General features: G+C 35.7%; 1 protein-coding gene across 1 annotated transcript in view; it reads right to left on the bottom strand.

Annotated features, from left to right (window-relative positions):
- The window catches only part of PREX2 (phosphatidylinositol-3,4,5-trisphosphate-dependent Rac exchange factor 2), a 156,467-nt gene that overhangs the window by 88,800 nt on the left and 48,355 nt on the right, over positions 1 to 19,312 (bottom strand). The window contains 8 exon segments of the mRNA XM_006756922.1: positions 1,798 to 1,982; positions 4,404 to 4,521; positions 6,864 to 7,000; positions 9,325 to 9,410; positions 13,431 to 13,579; positions 15,962 to 16,054; positions 16,281 to 16,423; positions 18,825 to 18,902. Of these exon segments, the coding sequence (XP_006756985.1) occupies positions 1,798 to 1,982; positions 4,404 to 4,521; positions 6,864 to 7,000; positions 9,325 to 9,410; positions 13,431 to 13,579; positions 15,962 to 16,054; positions 16,281 to 16,423; positions 18,825 to 18,902 (989 nt within the window).

Raw genomic sequence — 19,312 nt, forward strand, 5'->3', positions numbered from 1 at the left:
GTGTCTGTGAGTGTGTGTGTGTGTGTGTGTGTATGCACACACACATGTTCACACAAATACATACACACCCTAGATCACTGAGAATTTCCATATGAATTGAGAATTGTCATATTTATATGTAGCATTTTTTATTGTTTAACGATCACAGGACTGATTATACCCTTACCTAACATTTTTAAAGAATTTGTGAGAAATGTATACATGGTACACTTATCTGAACTGTCTCACCACCTCCACTTCCCTTTCTTACAGAATATACAGTGTGAGTTATTTATTTATTCCCCTAATTATTATGGAATATGAGTTACTAATCTAGAAATTTGAGGGGTTTTTACTACCTTTAATTTTCTTTTCTTCTTGTGTGCAGGAGAAATATGTAAGTGTACTAACTTACACAGCTTTCATATATAAAATAACCCATGTAATTTTGCAAATTTGAAATAGAAAATGAGATAAAGTAATTATAATAACTTGATCACAAACTCTTGCATGGATCCTCTTTAATAGTATAATGCAGTAGGGAATGTGTATTTTAGTTGCCAGTTATAGATTATAGGAGTCTATTATCTTAAACCAGCGATTTCCAAACCTTTTATATCAATAGATATATAAAGTGGTAAATGTCATCAGAATAATGGCATTTTTTAAAAAGTTGACTTTCAGAATATAAAACAGAAACATAATTATTTTTAAAATAGTGCATTTATATTTCTATAATTGTTTTCTCTAAAATTTTAAAAAATATATGCTATAGCCCTGGCCGGGTGACTCAGCTGGTAGAAGTGTCATCCTGTACAACAAATGGTAAGGCACATACCTAGGTTGTGGGTTTGATCCCCAGTTGGGGCTTGTACAGGAGGCAACCAATCAATGTTATTCTCTCTCTCTCTCTCTCACTCTCTCTCTCTCTCTTCTTTTCTCCCTTTCTCTCTCTCTCAAAAGCAATAAAAACATATCCTTGAGTGAAGGATTAAAAAAACACATGCTATAAATATTTTAAGTCTATCTTGATTACACATAGGTGAAACAAGAATTGAGATGACGAAATAAAGGCAGTGAAGCTATTTGTCATATTACTTACTTGTAATGCCTGAATCCTCACGGGGTGATATAAAAGCAGACAAAATACTAAAGTTCTAACCTGCGGAGAGTCCCATAGGAGTTTGAGAGATCTCCCTTGTAGAGGATCATGAAAAGCAAGCACAGGATCACCTCTCACTTCCTACATGTTTTATCCATTAGGATGAAGACTTGCTTCCTCCCTGTCTTGCTGCAGGCTAAGGACTACGGATAATATCCCTCACTACCAAGAATTATATAAATGTCTGAGGATCTATTCGTAAATCATCGCTAAGCTTTGTGAAATTTTATGAAATAAGGTTGAGACTTGCAGGATTTGAAATTTCGTATAATCTATTTCATGACTCCAAATACTCCTCCGAGAATTATGTGCATTTAAAAAAAGCACCACCTGGCGTGAAAATCATCTAAAACGTACACATGATACCGAATTAACGAACACAGCGAACTTATAAAATGTAGAGAAGACTGCCAAAGCAACTAACACTCCCCTGGGCTCGAGTCCCATCTAACTTCCCACTGTGCTCCAACAAGTGTCAATAAAAAGAAAGGCTGTACACATACTGAGTAATGGGGGGTGGGGAGGAGCAGAAGTTGAATGAGCTGACAGCTGAAATGAAACGCATACAGCTCTTCACACGTTTTAAGATGGGGGTGGGGGAGCGTTTCAGTTGCTTTATTTAAGGTCCGGTCCCTTGTTCCCAGGATGGCCCTCACCTTGGCAGTGAGGCTGAAGAAACCTTTGGGCTCGATCATCTTCTCCACCACATTGCACTTGATCCCAGCGGTGCTGTCATACTCATACACGACCCCGTATTCCAGGTGCACGTTATCCACCGTCAGACTCACGTGCTCCTTCTTCCCATCGATGATGGCCATGGTGTTGAACTTGTCAATTACCTCTGGAATAAAGACAATTTTAATTCAGCAAATTCATGAAGGGTCTGTTAGACTTTTCAAATAATTTGAATAATTTTTAAGGAGTTCTTTAAAGGATGGCTAAGTTTAATGTGCTAATGAAGTATATACATACCCTTGTTAACATTTTTTAAAAAAGAAGAACATTTTTTTTAGAAATATGCTTGAGTTATCCAAATCTCACTACTCTATCTTTACATACCCATTTTGATCTATGGACCACATGTACGCCTATTTACACCACGACAAACGTTATACACACAATTTTATATTTTCTCATTAAAAGCATGCATGAATTAAAGTCAGCATTCTTGAAACTGCCTTAAACATTGGATGAATATTTTCTGAAAGCAGAAAAAAATACATAAGGCCATATTGACGAAGCAGAAAGGAGATGCAGGAATCATTTTTTTCAGCAGAGAATGTGTCTGAATTCTCCCAAACAGCATTTTTTCCAGAGAACCATTGAGAAAACTTCTCATCATTCACTATACTAACATTCCATTTGGAACATCTTCTTATAGGTTTTGAACTAAAATCAGTCAGCTGATAAAACAACAACAACAAAAACACCTAAAATCTCAAGTAAGAAACACTGAGAAACCTAACAGTAAATATTAAGTAAGCAAAATAGAATATGAGTTTATTTAAAATAATTCTAGAAATAGTGGAAATAGCAAAAATAATTAAATCCCAGCGTAGCTAGAAATAGGTTTCCAGAGCATCTTATCAACCCTCTCTACCTTTCACTGAGACAGAATGATGATTAGCAGCAACTAACTCTAAATGAGAAAAAAAAAGCTTCAGAATGAAGTCCTGAGATTCATCTTCATTTAAAACAATAAGAGAATTGATTTATCACAACAGTCTTGCTGCGCCAGTGAGGTGAGCATTTCTAATACTGCCCATGAAATGAGTGGCTCCTACCAATGGCCTTCCAGGAGTGGGGAGAAACAGCGTTTCCTAAGTTCCCCCATACAAGCAGTGTGTATAGGGAATTCTCCACCTGTGCTGGTTTGCAAGAAACTAAAACTACAGTAAAAATTTAGGGACACCCACCAAATATATGAGTGGAAAGATGCCAGGAAAATGGAAGAGAGGATGCAAGGACTTCTGTGAAAAACCTTTGAAAGAACAATTCAAAGCTTTTGTCAATGGCCTCAGCCCTTTTGCCCTTAGCAAAGAAGCTACTGAATATAGCAATCTGCTGGCTTGCTTCACCGAGAAAAGAGATGACAGGAGTCCTTGTCAAAAGGTCTCTCTTTCTCTCGTTTGCGCAGTAGCTTGCTTCTTTCATTACTATCAGTGCTTCAATACAGTAAAAGTTACTTGAATCAAGAAATTATTTTCAAAAGAACTATGGACCTTCTAAACCAGGGCTTCTGGGATATAAGTGTGCATGCAGATCAGATTTCTTAACTTGGAGGTTCTGAGTCAGTAGATCTAGGGTTGGCTGAGATTCTGGGACTCTCTCTTGCTCCAGGTTCTGCTGCTACTGGTCTGCAAACCACATTAGAGTGGTAAGGTCTAAACAACATCTAAACTCAAAACAAGAAAACACATTCTAACTGAGATTTGAATCCTCATTCTACCACATACTAACTTGGGCAACTCCCTTAGCCTCCATTTCTTCTCCTATAAAATGAGGATGGTGATAATCACACCTTATGAGATCTTCTCGTTTGATGACTTTATGAGATAATTTATGTAAAAGACTTAATAAAGTGACTACCAAAGTGTAGTAGCTATTCCATATTAGCTAGAACAGCGGTTCTCAACCTGTGGGTCGCAACCCCTTTGGGGATCGACCGACCCTTTCACAGGGGTTGCCTAAGACCATCGGAAAACACGTATATAATTACATATTGTTTTTGTGATTAATCACTATGCTTTAATTATGTTCAGTTTCATTGTTACAAATGAAACATGAGGAACTGTATTAAAGGGTCGCGGCAATAGGAAGGTTGAGAACCACTGAGCCAGAAGCTATTATTACTTATGCATTTGACATGACATCTATTAGTAACAATAACTTAAGAAAGTGGCTTGAATGGGGAATGGGCAAAAAGGTGAAGGGGATTAAGAGGTACAAATTTATAGTTATAACATAAATTAGTCACAGAGATATAATGTACAGCATAAAGAATATAGTCAATAATATAATAACTTCATATAGTGATAGATGGCTCCTAGACTTCTCAAGATGATCACTTCATCAGATATATAAATATCAAGTAACTATGTGGACATCTTAAACTCATGCACTGTTATATGTCAACTGTAATTTAAAACAGCTGTACATTCCCCAAAGAAAAATATAAGTGGCTTGAACGTATCAGATTTTCAATAATTAGCACATTGAAAGAGAATACTATGAACAAATAGTGAGAAAAGAAGGAACCCACCTTCTACTTTGCAATCAAAAGAATCCCCTGCTTCATCTCCCGGGGGTTTGGGGTTAGACTTCTGAAGGTCTTCCTGGGCGCTCTCGAGGCTGTTATAAACCCACTGTATGGAATCTTGCTGGAAATGAGGAAGGGAAAAGCCTCAGCAGCATTAGTGCTTCCTAAGCATGCACATCCGTTTCATAAACCTGCTTCAGAAGGAGAGCTGACAAGCTTATTTTTCCTTCCAGTTTGTTTAAAAATAATAAATTTTGAGAAAGAAAATGAACATCAGAAACTAATAGAATGTCAGAGCCAACTATCGTTGTTTAACAGCTGACCTTTCAAAGCTTGAAATTTTATCTCCCAAAAGTATGTTTTTGAGCAAGCTATACTCCCCAAATGTCTCACTTAAATGCCTCAATTACATCTTAAAATGAACTATAAATTACATGTTTTAATAAATAAATGTTAGATGAACAGTTTTCCAAAGGATCAAGCATCGACACCCTTTTAGTGTCTCCCTTTAAGTGCTTTCCTAACAATTATATATATTTTAATATACTTAATGTTTTTTGAATCACACCAATAAAAAAATTGGAAGACCATCTTTCATCTCATTAGGTTCTTAAGTAATGTAACTATCTTTTAATCCTCCTATGTCATAAATCATCCTATATCTTAATTGAAATAGCAGTTCCGATCTTATTTAGATAAATGAGAGAGAGAGAAAGTGGCTACCAAGTAAATGCGTTCAGGGATGCATTACTCTAAGTTTATACTTTTCCTAGGTAAGATGATAAATTGAATTGCACTACTGAAGTGTGATACAATCTGTATTACCCATTTTTCTCTTGTTTATTAACTTCACAATTATGTGCAATTATGATATGTTATGCATCATTAAAATGCTAACATGTGATCATTCAAATTCATCTTGGTAACCTGTTGTGGCCTCCAATGACCCACATCCCCAAGAATCTACACCTTTATGTGACTCCTCCCACACTGACTCTGGGTGTGATCATGTGACCTGATTTTCCCAAAGGGACAGAGCAAGCATGATGTAAATAGAGAGTTGATCGATAGTAATATCCCCTCTTGAAATCCAGACACCATGAAGAAGGGAAATCCTGCTATAGACTGGAAAGGAGGCCATGTGGAAGAGTCTGGAGAGAGATTAGCAGCAGCGGAACTGCAGTGCCCAGTCAGTCCCAGCATAATGCAGACGTGCCAGTTCCCTCACAGGCACTGACACCCAATCAATGCGCAGAATCAAGAGAAATAATCAATCACTACTGTTTAATCCACCGAGTGGTGAGACGGTCTGTTTTGTGGCAATGAATACCTGATGTTATTCATTTTGTAAATTTTTCTGTCCATTTATTATTTTTCTCAATCATTTTATTGATCAACAATACCTCTCCAAGAAGGCAGGCTGGGAAAATAAAAAGGAGTAAAACTAAAATCAACTTAGCTACTTAGTAAAATTCTGATAGAAGGGGAAAGATTTTATAATTTCAGAAATGTCCTTTAAAAAAATTCATTCAATAATACAGTTCAATAAATATTTGAACTATCAACAAGAATAACCTATGCATCAATGTGTGAATTCTAATTTGCTATGCTAATGTGACCTATTGGTAAGTAAAATTGATGAGCTATTTTCTTGTATGTGCAGTATTTTGCAGGGTGTTGGGCCTGAACTATGACAAAATAGCCATTTATCCTTCTGATTTGGACTCAAAGTTTTATTCCCCAATCCAGAAAACAGTACTTCAGTGTACATGACAGAAAAAAATGCACAGCCTCTCGTCTGAAGATTTTTTGCATTTAAAATTCTTTTGCATTTAGTGGATTAAACTGAATTTTCTCTTTTAGTCCAATATGCTCTTATACCTCATGAGATAATAAGCTTCGCTTACAAATTAGGATTGTAATTTTATTTTTTCTATGACACTTGAAATTTGGACCAGAGGATAGTGCTGACAATTTTAAGTAATGACAAGTACTTTCTTTTCTGAGCTAAATTCAATTGGCTAAACTAATATATCCAAAAATGAACTGCAGACCCCATAATACCCACAAGTTTTTGCTTCTCACAAAATTCTAATAGTAAACATTGCAAGCATTTATAATTCATATCTACAGACACAGAACGACCATCCTATATTCTCAAGCAAACACAACGGTCAGGAAAACAGTTTAAACCTTTGGATCTCAATTTGATAAATTTAAAAACTCAAATCTCAGGGCATTTTTAAAACAGGTGATAATACCGCAACAATGAAATGTAACGTTTAAGCACAATCGATCATCACTCATTATTTTGACAAAGCAATCATGATGAGATTTACAATGCTGTGCTTAAATGTGAACCCAGAGGTAGAAACCACAAACATCTCTGGCACTTCCTGTGTTGTCCCTGGGGTTTCTGTGCACGGTCTCCATTAGATCTAGATAAGCTGAGAGGCGGCGTACCTTGGTTGGTCTCCTGTACTTCCTGCAGGCCGTGACGTGTGCAATGACGCTGGCATGTGTCTCTTTGCTGACATTGATCCCATTGACTTTGATGATACACTGTCCAGGGTGAAGGCCGGCTGCTGCGGCCACCGTTCCTTTAAGCACAAATGGAAAATTGCCCGAAAAGTCATTTTAGATTTGTTTTTTATCACATATGCAATAAGGAAAGCAATGAAAAATATACATAATAAACATCTAGCTAGTGTGTTTTTGATCATTTGGTTCTGACAGCAATGCCCTGCTATCAACAGGTTTCTGCTATTTACAGGACATTCAAACTGTAACAGAGTATTTTCCTACTGCCCTATGAATTAGTTTGAAGGGATATTGCAAAGTAAGTTTTTTAATGCTAATCAGTTATTTTCCCTTTAAAATGTCGAGTCAATCTAGTTTTCTGAATATGCATGTATAACAGCAAAATGAGAAAGCCAGTATCATGCCTTATTTATCTTTCTTTTGTTTACAAAAATATCTAAAAATTAAAATAGAATTCACTTTCATTTTTAAAATGCCAACAATTAAAAGAAATTCTTGAGGAATCAAATCAAATCAATTAGCAATTATAAGTGGACTGGATGTGCTAAGAAAAATAAGTTCAGAACCAGAGAACTGAAGAATAAAATTAATCAGATAACATCAACTGCCCATCACTTATTTGCATAGACACAGATTTAAGTATGGAAGTGGCATATCCTAACCAGTGAGTTAAGATTTTCAGAACCTTCCAGTCATTATTATTCGATATTCAAAGCAACATTAACAAAGCAATGAATATAACTAAGATAAATAACTACAAAGCTTATTATAAGTATGTTAGAAGAGCCTTTCTTTATAAGCAATTTCCCTCATGAAAGAATTAATAAAAGTCCTGAAGAACATAATTTATATTCAAGAATTGTCCTCACTAAAATTCACTCCCAGAAATTTTAAGTGCTTTTTCTGGATTGAACTGATTCTTGCTGGAGTGAGGGATATTCCCAACAGAAAGAACAGCCTGAAAATAGGTACTGTGTCAAGAAATAACCTAGAGACCTAACTGGTTTGGCTCAGTGGATAGAGCATCGGCCTGTGGACTCAAGGGTCCCAGGTTCGATTCCGATCAAAGGCATGTACCTTGGTTGCAGGCACACTCCCAATAAGGAGTGTGCAGGAGGCAGCTGATCAATGTTTCTCTCTCATCAATGTTTCTAACTCTCTATCCCTCTCCCTTCCTCTCTGTAAAAAAAATCAATAAAATATATATTTTTAAAAAGAAATAACCTGGACATTCAGGAACATATTAGCAGTTGGGAGTGTGAACTTAGAACAGAAAGGGTCCTAGAGAGCAGAGCAGAGCCCGGTTGGGAAGTTCTTGGTGCTTTGCATGAAGTCCTAAGTCTGAACCTTACTATATATGGAAGAGAAAAACATTTAAGAATTTTAAGCACAGAAGTGACATGATTCCCCCCCCCCGCCCCCAATGGACCATGGGTTATTAGAATTTAAGTCAAAAATCAAAATCACAGCATCTGCTTCAATTTTCCAGGCTGGAACTAAGGTAGCATTAGTCATAGAGGGGAGAATGAGGTCACGTATTTGATGTGTGATGATGGAGTTTGTGGAGAAACTACAGTACCCAAGATCACTCTTGTACCTTTGGACTCAGTGGCTGAGAGATGGAGTCACTTAAATAAAGAGAGAATATGAAGGTAAAGCAGCTTTAGAGAATGAATAAGTTCTTTTGGGGAGAATGCTGAGTTTTAAGGTGTCCGAAGGCCATTATGTATATAATAAACAATTGGATCTGGGTGACAGTACACAGGAAAGAGATCTGGGCTGGAGACAGAAATGCAGAAATCCCTGGCAAAGAGGATCAACATGATTGTTTATGGAGAACAAGCAAAAAGAGCATAAAATATAAACCAAGTTTTTAGTCACTAAAATCATTTAATTTAAAGTGCATTTTATAGTTTAATAAAATGCATGGCCATTAGCCATTTTATTAAGCTATAAAATGCATGGCTTATAGGAATTCTTGAAGTAATCATGTGGCAACAGGCTATAAAACACACAGATCATTTTTAAACCTGAAAACTCACATCTTTGAATTAATGACAAAAAGGTAATTACTTACTGTCACCAAAAAAGACAAACAGATGCCGTAAAATCATTATATCCTCCGGCTAAACTGAAGCATGCAGAAAATTGATTTTAAAAGGCCTCATTCGTTATTAACTTTTTAACAGAGATACATATGCCCTACAATTTTTAAATGTTTTTTAAAAATATCATTTTAAGAATATACTACTACTGAGTTAATACAGTAAAATGTGATGAGAAAATTCATAACACGATTATGTGCATTATAAACATATTCTTGCTTAGCGAAGAATGGCAAACATGCTGGAAAGCTGTTCACCACGCAGAGTAGCTCTCTCACCTCTTCCCACCGCATGCACCACTGATGGGCCATACCCCCGGATCTGGAATCCAAGTCCGTCGGCTGAATCTGGGATTTTCACTGTCCTAAAATCAATCCGAAAATAGGGTAAGACGACTTTAAAACACCACAATTGGTTAAAACAATAGTTGTCCAAACTTTTATTTATTCTTTACATAAATTCATATTGAGGGTCGACCCTGTGAAAAACACTGGGTTCCAAACCCTCGAGGGAAACATCACGGTGCATGCCCTCAGAAAGGCACGGAGCAGGCACACACAGCAGATTTCTCACTTGACACAGCCACTGCAAGAACAACCTGAGTAAGGGCAGGCTCTGGCCTCAGACCCTCCTCGCTCGGAATCCACTTTTAGTCACTTGACAGTTGGATAACTTGAACGAACTCCTTAACTTCTCTGAGTCTGAGTTTCCAGAAAGATGATGGTGTTAAAAACTTGCTTTGCAATGTGTCGGTGGAGATGAAAAGAGGTATCATTGGCCCATTGCCCTGCATTGTGCCATGAGCTAGGTAGGTATTTAACAAAATGGAAGCTTTCCCCTTTGTTTACTATTACAAAGAAGACACTGGTGCACACTGTGAAATTTCTTTGCTAACATTAACATAAAAGAAACAGAGTTAATACATTTTTGCCTGTTAGGAACTCCATCAAAAAAACAACAAAGAGCCAGTTATAAAGAACAGATGCATCGAACACGACATCAAAGCAAGTTAAGAATATGATTAACGTTACTATTTATTCAGTGGGATTTTAAAAGAATAATACAACAAAAGGTAAACCTGCTTAAGTAAAAAGGAATTTTCAATGAATCCACACGGAAAAGAAGATGAAGGGTGGAAAATAAACTCAAGTAAGCTGACATGGCAAACCAGGGAGGGATGTCCGATCTAACAGATCAGCTACTCCTTAGAAGGAAGCCAGAAATCAGACAGCGACGATGAAAAGCAGAGAGCAGGAGATAAGATGGAACCTCATAATAAAAACGAGTATAATGAATTGCGGCAGAGCGCACAGACAAATGAATACGATGCAATAAATTTTGATGGATAGCCCTTGATGCTCAAGAAACAAGTGTTTGCCAAAAGCTGCTGAATGAATCATGAAATAAATGCAGCAGTACTTCAAGGGCACATTAAACAGTCTCAGGTCTTATTTGTAATTTATGAAATAGCTGTTGGAGCAGTTGGAGCACCATGGTGCCTAGAACACTTGGGAAAGCCAGAGAGTGCATTTAGACCTGAAGGCAAGGGGCTGGCACTGCCACCTAAAATATAACCCAGGCAGGCATTCAGACCTTCGGCGACAGAAATGTACATTGCCTGTTCCAGCGAATCTGAAAGGATTATCATACATTAGGTTATACAATAGGAAGTGATCTGCATACTGGTGGGATGGAGGTCAAAGAATGAATTTATCTTTTATCCTTAATTAGATAATTTTGGGGTTTACAAAACTGTATCTGCTTTCTTTCAACAAAAACTTGTCACTAGAGTCTATCGAATATAAACTTAAAAATAGAAAATAACTGGGAGGGGAAAAAGGGAATAAATACATTTTCTGAGCATGAAATAAAAAACAGAGGTAACTCATACTTCTATATATTACCAATGAGAGCTCACTTTGTCTGAAATAACTTAGAGCTTTCAGGCCATGATGAATTATTGTTCTTTAGGATGGTGCAGAATTCTTGGTGGCCTCTCAATCCTTCCTAAGCAAGGTCTTCTATCCTTCTAATATGGCTATGGAAGGCTGACCCAACTCTAATCTTCTAGAAGATTATTATACTTTTCTTAACAAAATTTGTACAAAACACTATAAGATGCATTTGGTCATAATTTGGGGACCCCCTTCATAAAATGATCTTTGGAAAATGTTTACTGGTAGAAACACTATGTTGCCTATTAAAGGAAGAATTGAATTTATACAAGAAGGATGCTCTATTTCCTGTAGAAAACAAGTGCCTAAATTATCTTCTACAAAGCATGCTGGAAAATTCCTTGTGTTATCTTTTGTAAAATGCACCTAGACTCAAAAGAAAAATTCTGTTGTATTTACCTCTCACATTTTTGCTTTTTTCCCCAAACAGGATACTTCATAAATTGTAAGTAGTTATTGCAAAAAAAATATGAGAGTGATTTATAGGAGTCATACATTAGAATAAGGACATAAAGGAACGGTTATAAATTTTGAACAAATTAAAAAAGAAAAAATGAGTACTCTATCCTCAAAACAGTTTTAAAATACAATGCAAAATATGCCTTGATGTAATAAAGAAGCAATGCAAAAATGAAATGGGAGAAAAAAGCATCTCAGATCATAACACTGGAGAATATATTACGGGCTGAACATGTCACTAAGTTCTTACAAACCTAGATTTATTTAAGTGTTCTTAGCAGCTCCGTAATATAGTCACTCTTATCATCCCCACTTTTTTATGGATGAGGATGTTGAAGCAACACAATTAGCAAACAAGTGGTGGATGAGAGGCTTGATCCTGGACCAGAAATATCAGGGTTCCAATTGCTGTGCAATAAACACCGAGGGAAGAATCAGAAGATCCACGTTCCAGCCCTGCTCACCTAGCAACAACTTCTAGGACTGGGGATTTGCCCTATCTATTTAGTTTTCAAGCTGGTGACTCCAGAAACCTCTATCTGTTGAAATGTTTGTGATCAATGGACCAGTATTTGTAGGGTTAAATTAGGGATCAAGGGCCCATGAGTAAAGCTTAGGAATGCTACTCCCTTATTCCTTTCCTGTTACATGTCCTCAAAATGCCCACAGGTAGGCAACTAAGTTAACCTTATCCTAGGTGGGTTGGATAAAGGGGGAGCACTAGACCCTAACTAGTTTTAGAGAAAGATGACATTGTTATGGTTATCTGCTGCTCTCTAGCACAAAGTCCCTCTAAATTAGTAACTTTAATGAGGCCCACTCTTTCGGACCCCTTAGTAAGCTGTTGGTAGAAACATCTACCTAGATGACTTAGCACTACAGAATGCAGCCTATTACACTGCACTACAACTCTTAAGATAAATAGTGCACCCAACTTTGCTGAATATATATTAAGGCAGGAAAGAACACTCCATTATATATATTTAGAATATTTCTATAAGTAGTTAAAGTAAATCATTTTGTTTTTGAAGTGGTAACCTTCATTTATCTTAAAATTCATGAAGTTGCCTATCACTATTGATAAATAGCATCATAAGTATTAAACAGTAATTTTGACAAAATCGTAGTATGTACACTAACACATTGTGGTAAGCACTTTATATGCATTATTTCTGTTACCTCATTGGATAAACAAGCGAAAACCTGGTAAGGGAAAGCAAGATCATCAATGATTTAGAGAAGAAAAGCCAATGTCTTCCAACTATATCCATCATATCTTGTTAATTTTTGTAAAAGAAACAAACCAAAACAGATCATAAAGCATATCTCATTTTATAAATATGTGATTATGTATATCTGTCAAGACTTGTAAAATTCAACTAACACTGAATTTCAAAAAAATAATTATGGTTATTTATGGGTGGTATGATTATAAGAAAAATCCTTTGGAAAGTCTGTATTCTAAATTTCTTATGATAAACATGAGCTTTTTCTAATCATAGGCAAATAGATAGAACCTATTTCTAAGTACACACCAGCATAGGATTGTCTTTCTCTTAGTTTTGATCTCATACCCTAACAGTGTTTGATTATAAACGGTTTCGAGTTAACTTATAGCCCCTGAAATTCTTAGGGCTGAACATAGAGGAATGCAATTCTTTATTATCAAGTGTTCTATTAGTTTTTCTTCACTCATAGTCAGACTCAACCCAAACTAGACCAGGAAAATTTAGACATTAAAAGGAAATTATTATTTCTGCTGAAACTACATGATTCAAGTAGCAAGCATTTTGTCATTATAAGCAATGTAGTTTTTCCCATCATTTAAAGACCAATCTTAGTGATGTTTGGTGGTTTCAATATTCAAAGCAATGAGAAGCTTAATTCTAGACATTTGCTTAGTTAATTCTTCTGTTTTATTCATCTATGCATAATTTTTTTTAAAATCCCACACAAATCATACAACTTACTCCCTCGGCTTTGTGCTCACAAGAACTCTTAGAGGTTTTCTGCTGTTTAAGCAGGATTTCAGGAAGCAATCCACTTCATTGAAAGGTCTCATAAAAACTAGGTCACCGTTAATAGCAAAAATCTTTTTTCCAACTTCCATGCCAGCCATCTATGAGAGAAATAGAAAAAAAAGAGTCAAATTATATTTTAATAAGGGAACTATTTATTTCCCAGAACTACAGTCTGAAAAGGTCTAGAACTTATAGATTTTGACATTTTAACACATCTGCAATGTTTTTATACAATTTCACAAAATAAAACTGTGGGAGAAGTGACAGAATTATTCTCTCTGACCTAGTTTTAAATTTGATCACCCATCTTTACCTCCCTCCATGACTTAACATTGTACGCCCCCTGTGATCCTTTCTTCTGCTCTATTTTATAATGCCTTTTTTTTATTTCACCCTTTTAACTATAGTCAAACCCCAGGTTAATTTTTTTACTGTGTTTTCCATGGATAACCAATTAACTCAGAGTTTCAATCTCAACACAGACATCAATGACAACCACAAAGGCATCATTAGCCTGAGAAAGGATAGGAGAGAGAAATGCCTAGAATCCAAGGAAGTGTGCTCCAACAAGCACAGACTATAAAACGCTGAAAAGATGACAAAGAAGACATAATCCCACTTCCTGGTGCAGCCACTGTTGGAAACAGTATGGAATTTCCTCAAAAAATTAAAAATGGAACTGCCATTTGACCCAGGAATCCCACTTCTGACAATATATTCCTAAGATTCCCTAAACACCAATCAGAAAGACTATATGCACCCCTACGTTCATAGCAGCGTTATTTTACAATAGCCAAGATCTGGAAACAGCCCAAGTGCCCATCAGCAGATGAATGGACAAAAAAGATGTGGTATGTTTATACAACAGAATAGGAACAGGCTGATATATCTCAGAGTAGAGGGCAGGTGATGGGAAGAGATTAACCAAAGAACTAATATTCATATATGCATAACCAATGGGCACAGATAATAGTGTGGTGAAGGCCTGGGATAGGGCAGGAGCTGGGATGAGGGGGGTTAAGGGGGGAATTGAGGGACATTTGTAATACTGTCAACAATAAAATAAACAAACAAACAAATAAAAGCCATTATCTCTCCATGCCAACAAGGCTGCTCTTCTTAACCAAATCTACTGCCTATAAACTATATGCTCTGTTAGTTGTCAGATAAAGGATGAGAACCCTGGAGAAGGCTTTTATCAGAGGCATAGGCAGATGAAGCTCTAGAAACATCCTCTGAAATAGTCTGGGAGAAACATTTGCTTCTCACAGGAAATTAGTGAAAATAGTCATTTGCTGGCTGGGCCCACTACAGAGTATGAATTGGCCAGAGTTATTTGATTTGACAGTAGTGTGCATTAAGCTTTGTCTTGCATGAGACACCTTGGACTTTATCAGATGAGAGGATGGGTGACAGTTTACTACTAACTTTAAACAGATTCTAAGTTAAAAGCTGTTTCATTCATCATCACATTCTGCATTAAAGATTTAAATATTGATAAACTTGGTATATAGCACTGGAAAGTAGGTTTCATGAGGATAGGAAAAAGTGTCTATTTTGTTCACTGCTGTATTCCCAGACCGCAGGACACTGCCTAGCATACAGTAGGTACCAAATGGATATTTGTGAATGAATGACTGAATAAATGATCAGGAGACAGCTAGTCAACAGAATACTAGTCAGCTGTAAAAATGAAGAATGTGTTAACCTTTGTGACAGCATGAATGGACCTAGAGAATATTAGAATATTATGCTGAGTAAAATAAGCCAGTCAGAGAAAGACAAATATCACATGATCTAACTTATATGTGGAATCAAATGAACCTAATAAACTGACTGGAAAACAAAATAGGCCCAGAGGCATGCATGCATGGAACAGGCTGATATATCTCAGAGTAGAGGGCGGGTGATGGGAAGAGATTAACCAAAGAACTAATATTCATATATGCATAACCAATGGACACAGATAATAGTGTGGTGAAGGCCTGGGATAGGGCAGGAGCCCTACTAGCATACAGTAGGTACCAAATGGATATTTGTGAATGAATGACTGAATAAATGATCAGGAGACATTTATGTGACAGTCAACAGACACAGGAAAACAGAAGACACAGCCCTTGAATTAATGGAAGAACCATCTGACATGCATAACAGTCCCACCCTACACAGTGCCCACAGGGTTCTGGGCTAGAATCCATGAACAGGGAAGTCCCAGGGGCATGGAATGAGCCATCTGGCCTCCCAGGAGCTCAAGCTCACAGCTGTAGATATTTCCAATACCTCCCCACAACTACACCTGAGTGCCCAGATGTGACTCCTCTCACAGATCCCGAGAGTGTTCGATAGAACCTCAGAATAAGGGTATTCAGAAACGTTTTCAATAGGATAGTAAAAGACTGATTTCAATTAGTTTAGAAATTTTATATTTATTATATATGTCATGCGCAACAACTTAAAATAATAATGCTAATTTACATTACCTCGGCATTGGACCCCTTTTCTACCAACTTAATTATTGGAACTTTATTTTTGTCTTCTAACCCAAAACCATAGCTGCCTTCATTGGATTTAATCTGAAAAAAAAGGGAGACATATGTAATACTTTTTGTAATACTTTAAGCAAAAAAACGAAATTTTAAAAAACAAAATAAAATAAAATATTAACATTATTAATAAAGCAAGTAAAAAAAGAATTTTTAAATCAAACAGAATTAAATAATATGCATCAAACATGTTTATGTAATCTCCTGCTAATACCTAATCAAGAAGAAAACTTATGTAACATATTAATAAACTTACCAATAATGATTTAGCTATTACATTTTCCACAACTTTTAAATCATGTTTCATAAGTCGATGTTTCATATTGGATCCTTCCATTTCTTCATCCGCAAAGAAACGGAAAAGGAGAGGTTCATCTTTGAATTCACTTTTTTCAAGGACTAATGAAACAGAGATTCAAATTGTTTCAATTAATCCCAAAATCAAATTCTTTGTCCAAAGTGATAGACATTCAGTAAATAACTGTACCATGACCTCAATTTTATACTCCTTGAACAAGTTACACTCACTAATATCCATAATATTTTTTCCATTTCTTTCTACAATTTCAAGCCAATGTTTCTTTTAAATTACTGTTACCTAAAGGATTTGCATTTTTAATATTTTGTCAATGTTAACTTTTTTTTTATACTTAACCACGTCTTTAACTTTCCAGATTAAAGCCTAAACTTAAATAAAAGATTATATTGAAAAAATGTATACAATCCAAAACATAGAAAACTAAAGTGTTTTGAATTTGTAGTAAACATTTTAAGTATGATTTTAATATCCTGCACAATTCTGGGAAAATTTTAATGGATTAAGTGTTGTTTTTATGTTGTGAGCAATTCCCATTGTGCTCACTTTGTTCTAACACTTGAAACCAGAAATATGTCTTCTGGGTGAAATGTGATTTTAGTTTCCATTAATTCTTAGCTCATTTCTGTTTCAAAGCATTATTCTCAAATAACCTTATTTATGCAAAGCCCAGTTTTTTCTCTTTTGTCTGAACAGTAATATTTTCCCCCAAATCCCTAAGATTCCTGGATACAAGAATTATGTTTTATAAGCTTTTTAAAAAGGCTTAATAGCAATAGAAAGAATTAGTATTCAGCAAGATCCTGACAGCAGTCAAATGTGTTGAAAGAGAAATCTTTTCCATTTCCATTCATCTTTCGGTGGTACCTTGAAGAGTTCTTTGTTGGGACAGGTTGATTCATTGAGCCAGGGAGCTAAAGGGGAGGCAGTGTCCCCACAGCACAGTAGAAAGTTAAGGCTTGATGCTGAGACAGACATGCATTTAAATTCCAGGTTTGATATTGAACCTACGTGTAACATCGGACAAGTTACCTACACTCTTTGAACTTCAACTTCCTCATTAAACCTTCATGATATTATACAAAACTACAATGAGGCAATACATGTAAATTGACATAGAGTAAGAAATAAAAAATTATAGCTATTTTATTATTTTACAGAGTTCCAAATAGTAATGATTGACCAGATGTATGCACGTATTGATCTTTGGATGAGAGACTGGCTGGCAATGTGAGTTAACAAGTGAAACTATTGACCACAAATTAAAAAGTAACACAGTCACAGCTGACCATAGAAATGAGAATATAAGTGAGATCGAGTTAGGTCTTGCCTACATGACATAAGCAGTTTCCCAAAACACACATGGTGTTTTGCTACTGTTTTCCTCCCCAAAATAGTCTGTCTAAAAGGAGTGAGAGAAGAAGACATCAGGGAGGCCACACATGCACTGACTGGATTGTGCTCTATTGACAGAGGCTTTTGTAGGAAAAATGTTTGTTGTAACTAAGCATTTAAAAATAAGTGTTGAGATCCAATTACTGCTTGTTTCTACCTTGATATTATAGTTTTAATTCCCTATAATGATGCCATTTCTCCCACTCAATGGTTTGCTCTTCAAGGATTGATAAGTCTATATCACAACTGACAGTGCTCTAGAGATAGTGGAATTTAATGGAATTCTCAAAGGATATACAATATCCAAGGATGCTCTCAAAATTGCTAACTTTTGCTTCCTTATTTATAAAAAGGTAACAACCTTCTGAAAGTAATTGACAAATTGGTATCAAATATTTGACAAGTGCTATTAAATAATGTATATAAGCATATATATTAACAAATATTTGACAAGTACGATCAAATACATCTTTATAAGCATATATATGTACATATATAACAATAAAAAAGATCATTTGGGTTTATGGAATTTCTAAGGTGGTATGAATAGAGAGGGAAAACTAAGTCTCATTATTTTTATCAATTTAAGGGGAATGAAGTTATCAAACAAGAAAGGAAATCAATCTTTAATTAGTTGCCAAAAAATCAGATTTCTCCAAGATATTTATAATTTTGTTCTCTGAGATAAGTTTGAAAGTATTTTTATAAAAAGAACAATAAAAAGAACAAGAAATACTTAACAATATGTACTCTCATTTAATCATTTTAATATATACTAGCATTAAAAACAAACAAACCATAAATTTGATCTGAAATAGTTTCAAAGAAGCATATGAGCTTCTTTTATTTTTTTCAAACTTCTAAACTCAATTCCTTGCTCTTCTGGAATCAGTTGGGGTCTAAAAAAATACAAGGTTAATCATGGCAACTGGGAGATAATGCAGATGCGGTAACCCACATGGCAAGGCCTAGACAGTCTTGCTGGTTCATTTCTAAATTACTTCACTGGAACACTGAGATGGCCCCAGCATCCTAACAAAAACAAAAGAGTGAAATATATCCGTAAGCTTCCAGAATAAAAATTCCTACCATGGTGCATAAATCCATTGTCACAAAGTCCAACAGCAAATATCATTGCCTCTTCTCTGGTGCGACAATCCCCCTGTTAACCAAAGAGCACTGTACAGGTTAATAGACAGCCGGAGTCCTGCATGTTTACTACATTTGATATTCGCAGCACTGACCTGACAAAGCCACTCATATATTAGGGTTTCCGTTGCTTTCATAAGCCCACAATATATCTAATTGCTATAAAACATTCACTTGATAATGAAAACATCTTTTGACCTTCAATGAAAAACAAAGATTTAATATTTCTTGAGACAAACTATACTTAATAAGTATGAAAACATCCAAATAACTAAAAGTTATTGCTACCAAAACGACTCCTTTGGAAAGTAAAAATGGCAAAAGAAAAACAAAAACGATGAAAAATGACTTTATTTATTCAACACCAGCGTTTACTTTAAAAAAAAATTTTCTTCGGTTTTCTCACATAACCAATATATAGTACAAGA

The sequence above is a fragment of the Myotis davidii genome, unplaced genomic scaffold (genome assembly GCF_000327345.1).
Source record: "Myotis davidii unplaced genomic scaffold, ASM32734v1 scaffold393, whole genome shotgun sequence".
Lineage (NCBI taxonomy): Eukaryota > Metazoa > Chordata > Mammalia > Chiroptera > Vespertilionidae > Myotis > Myotis davidii.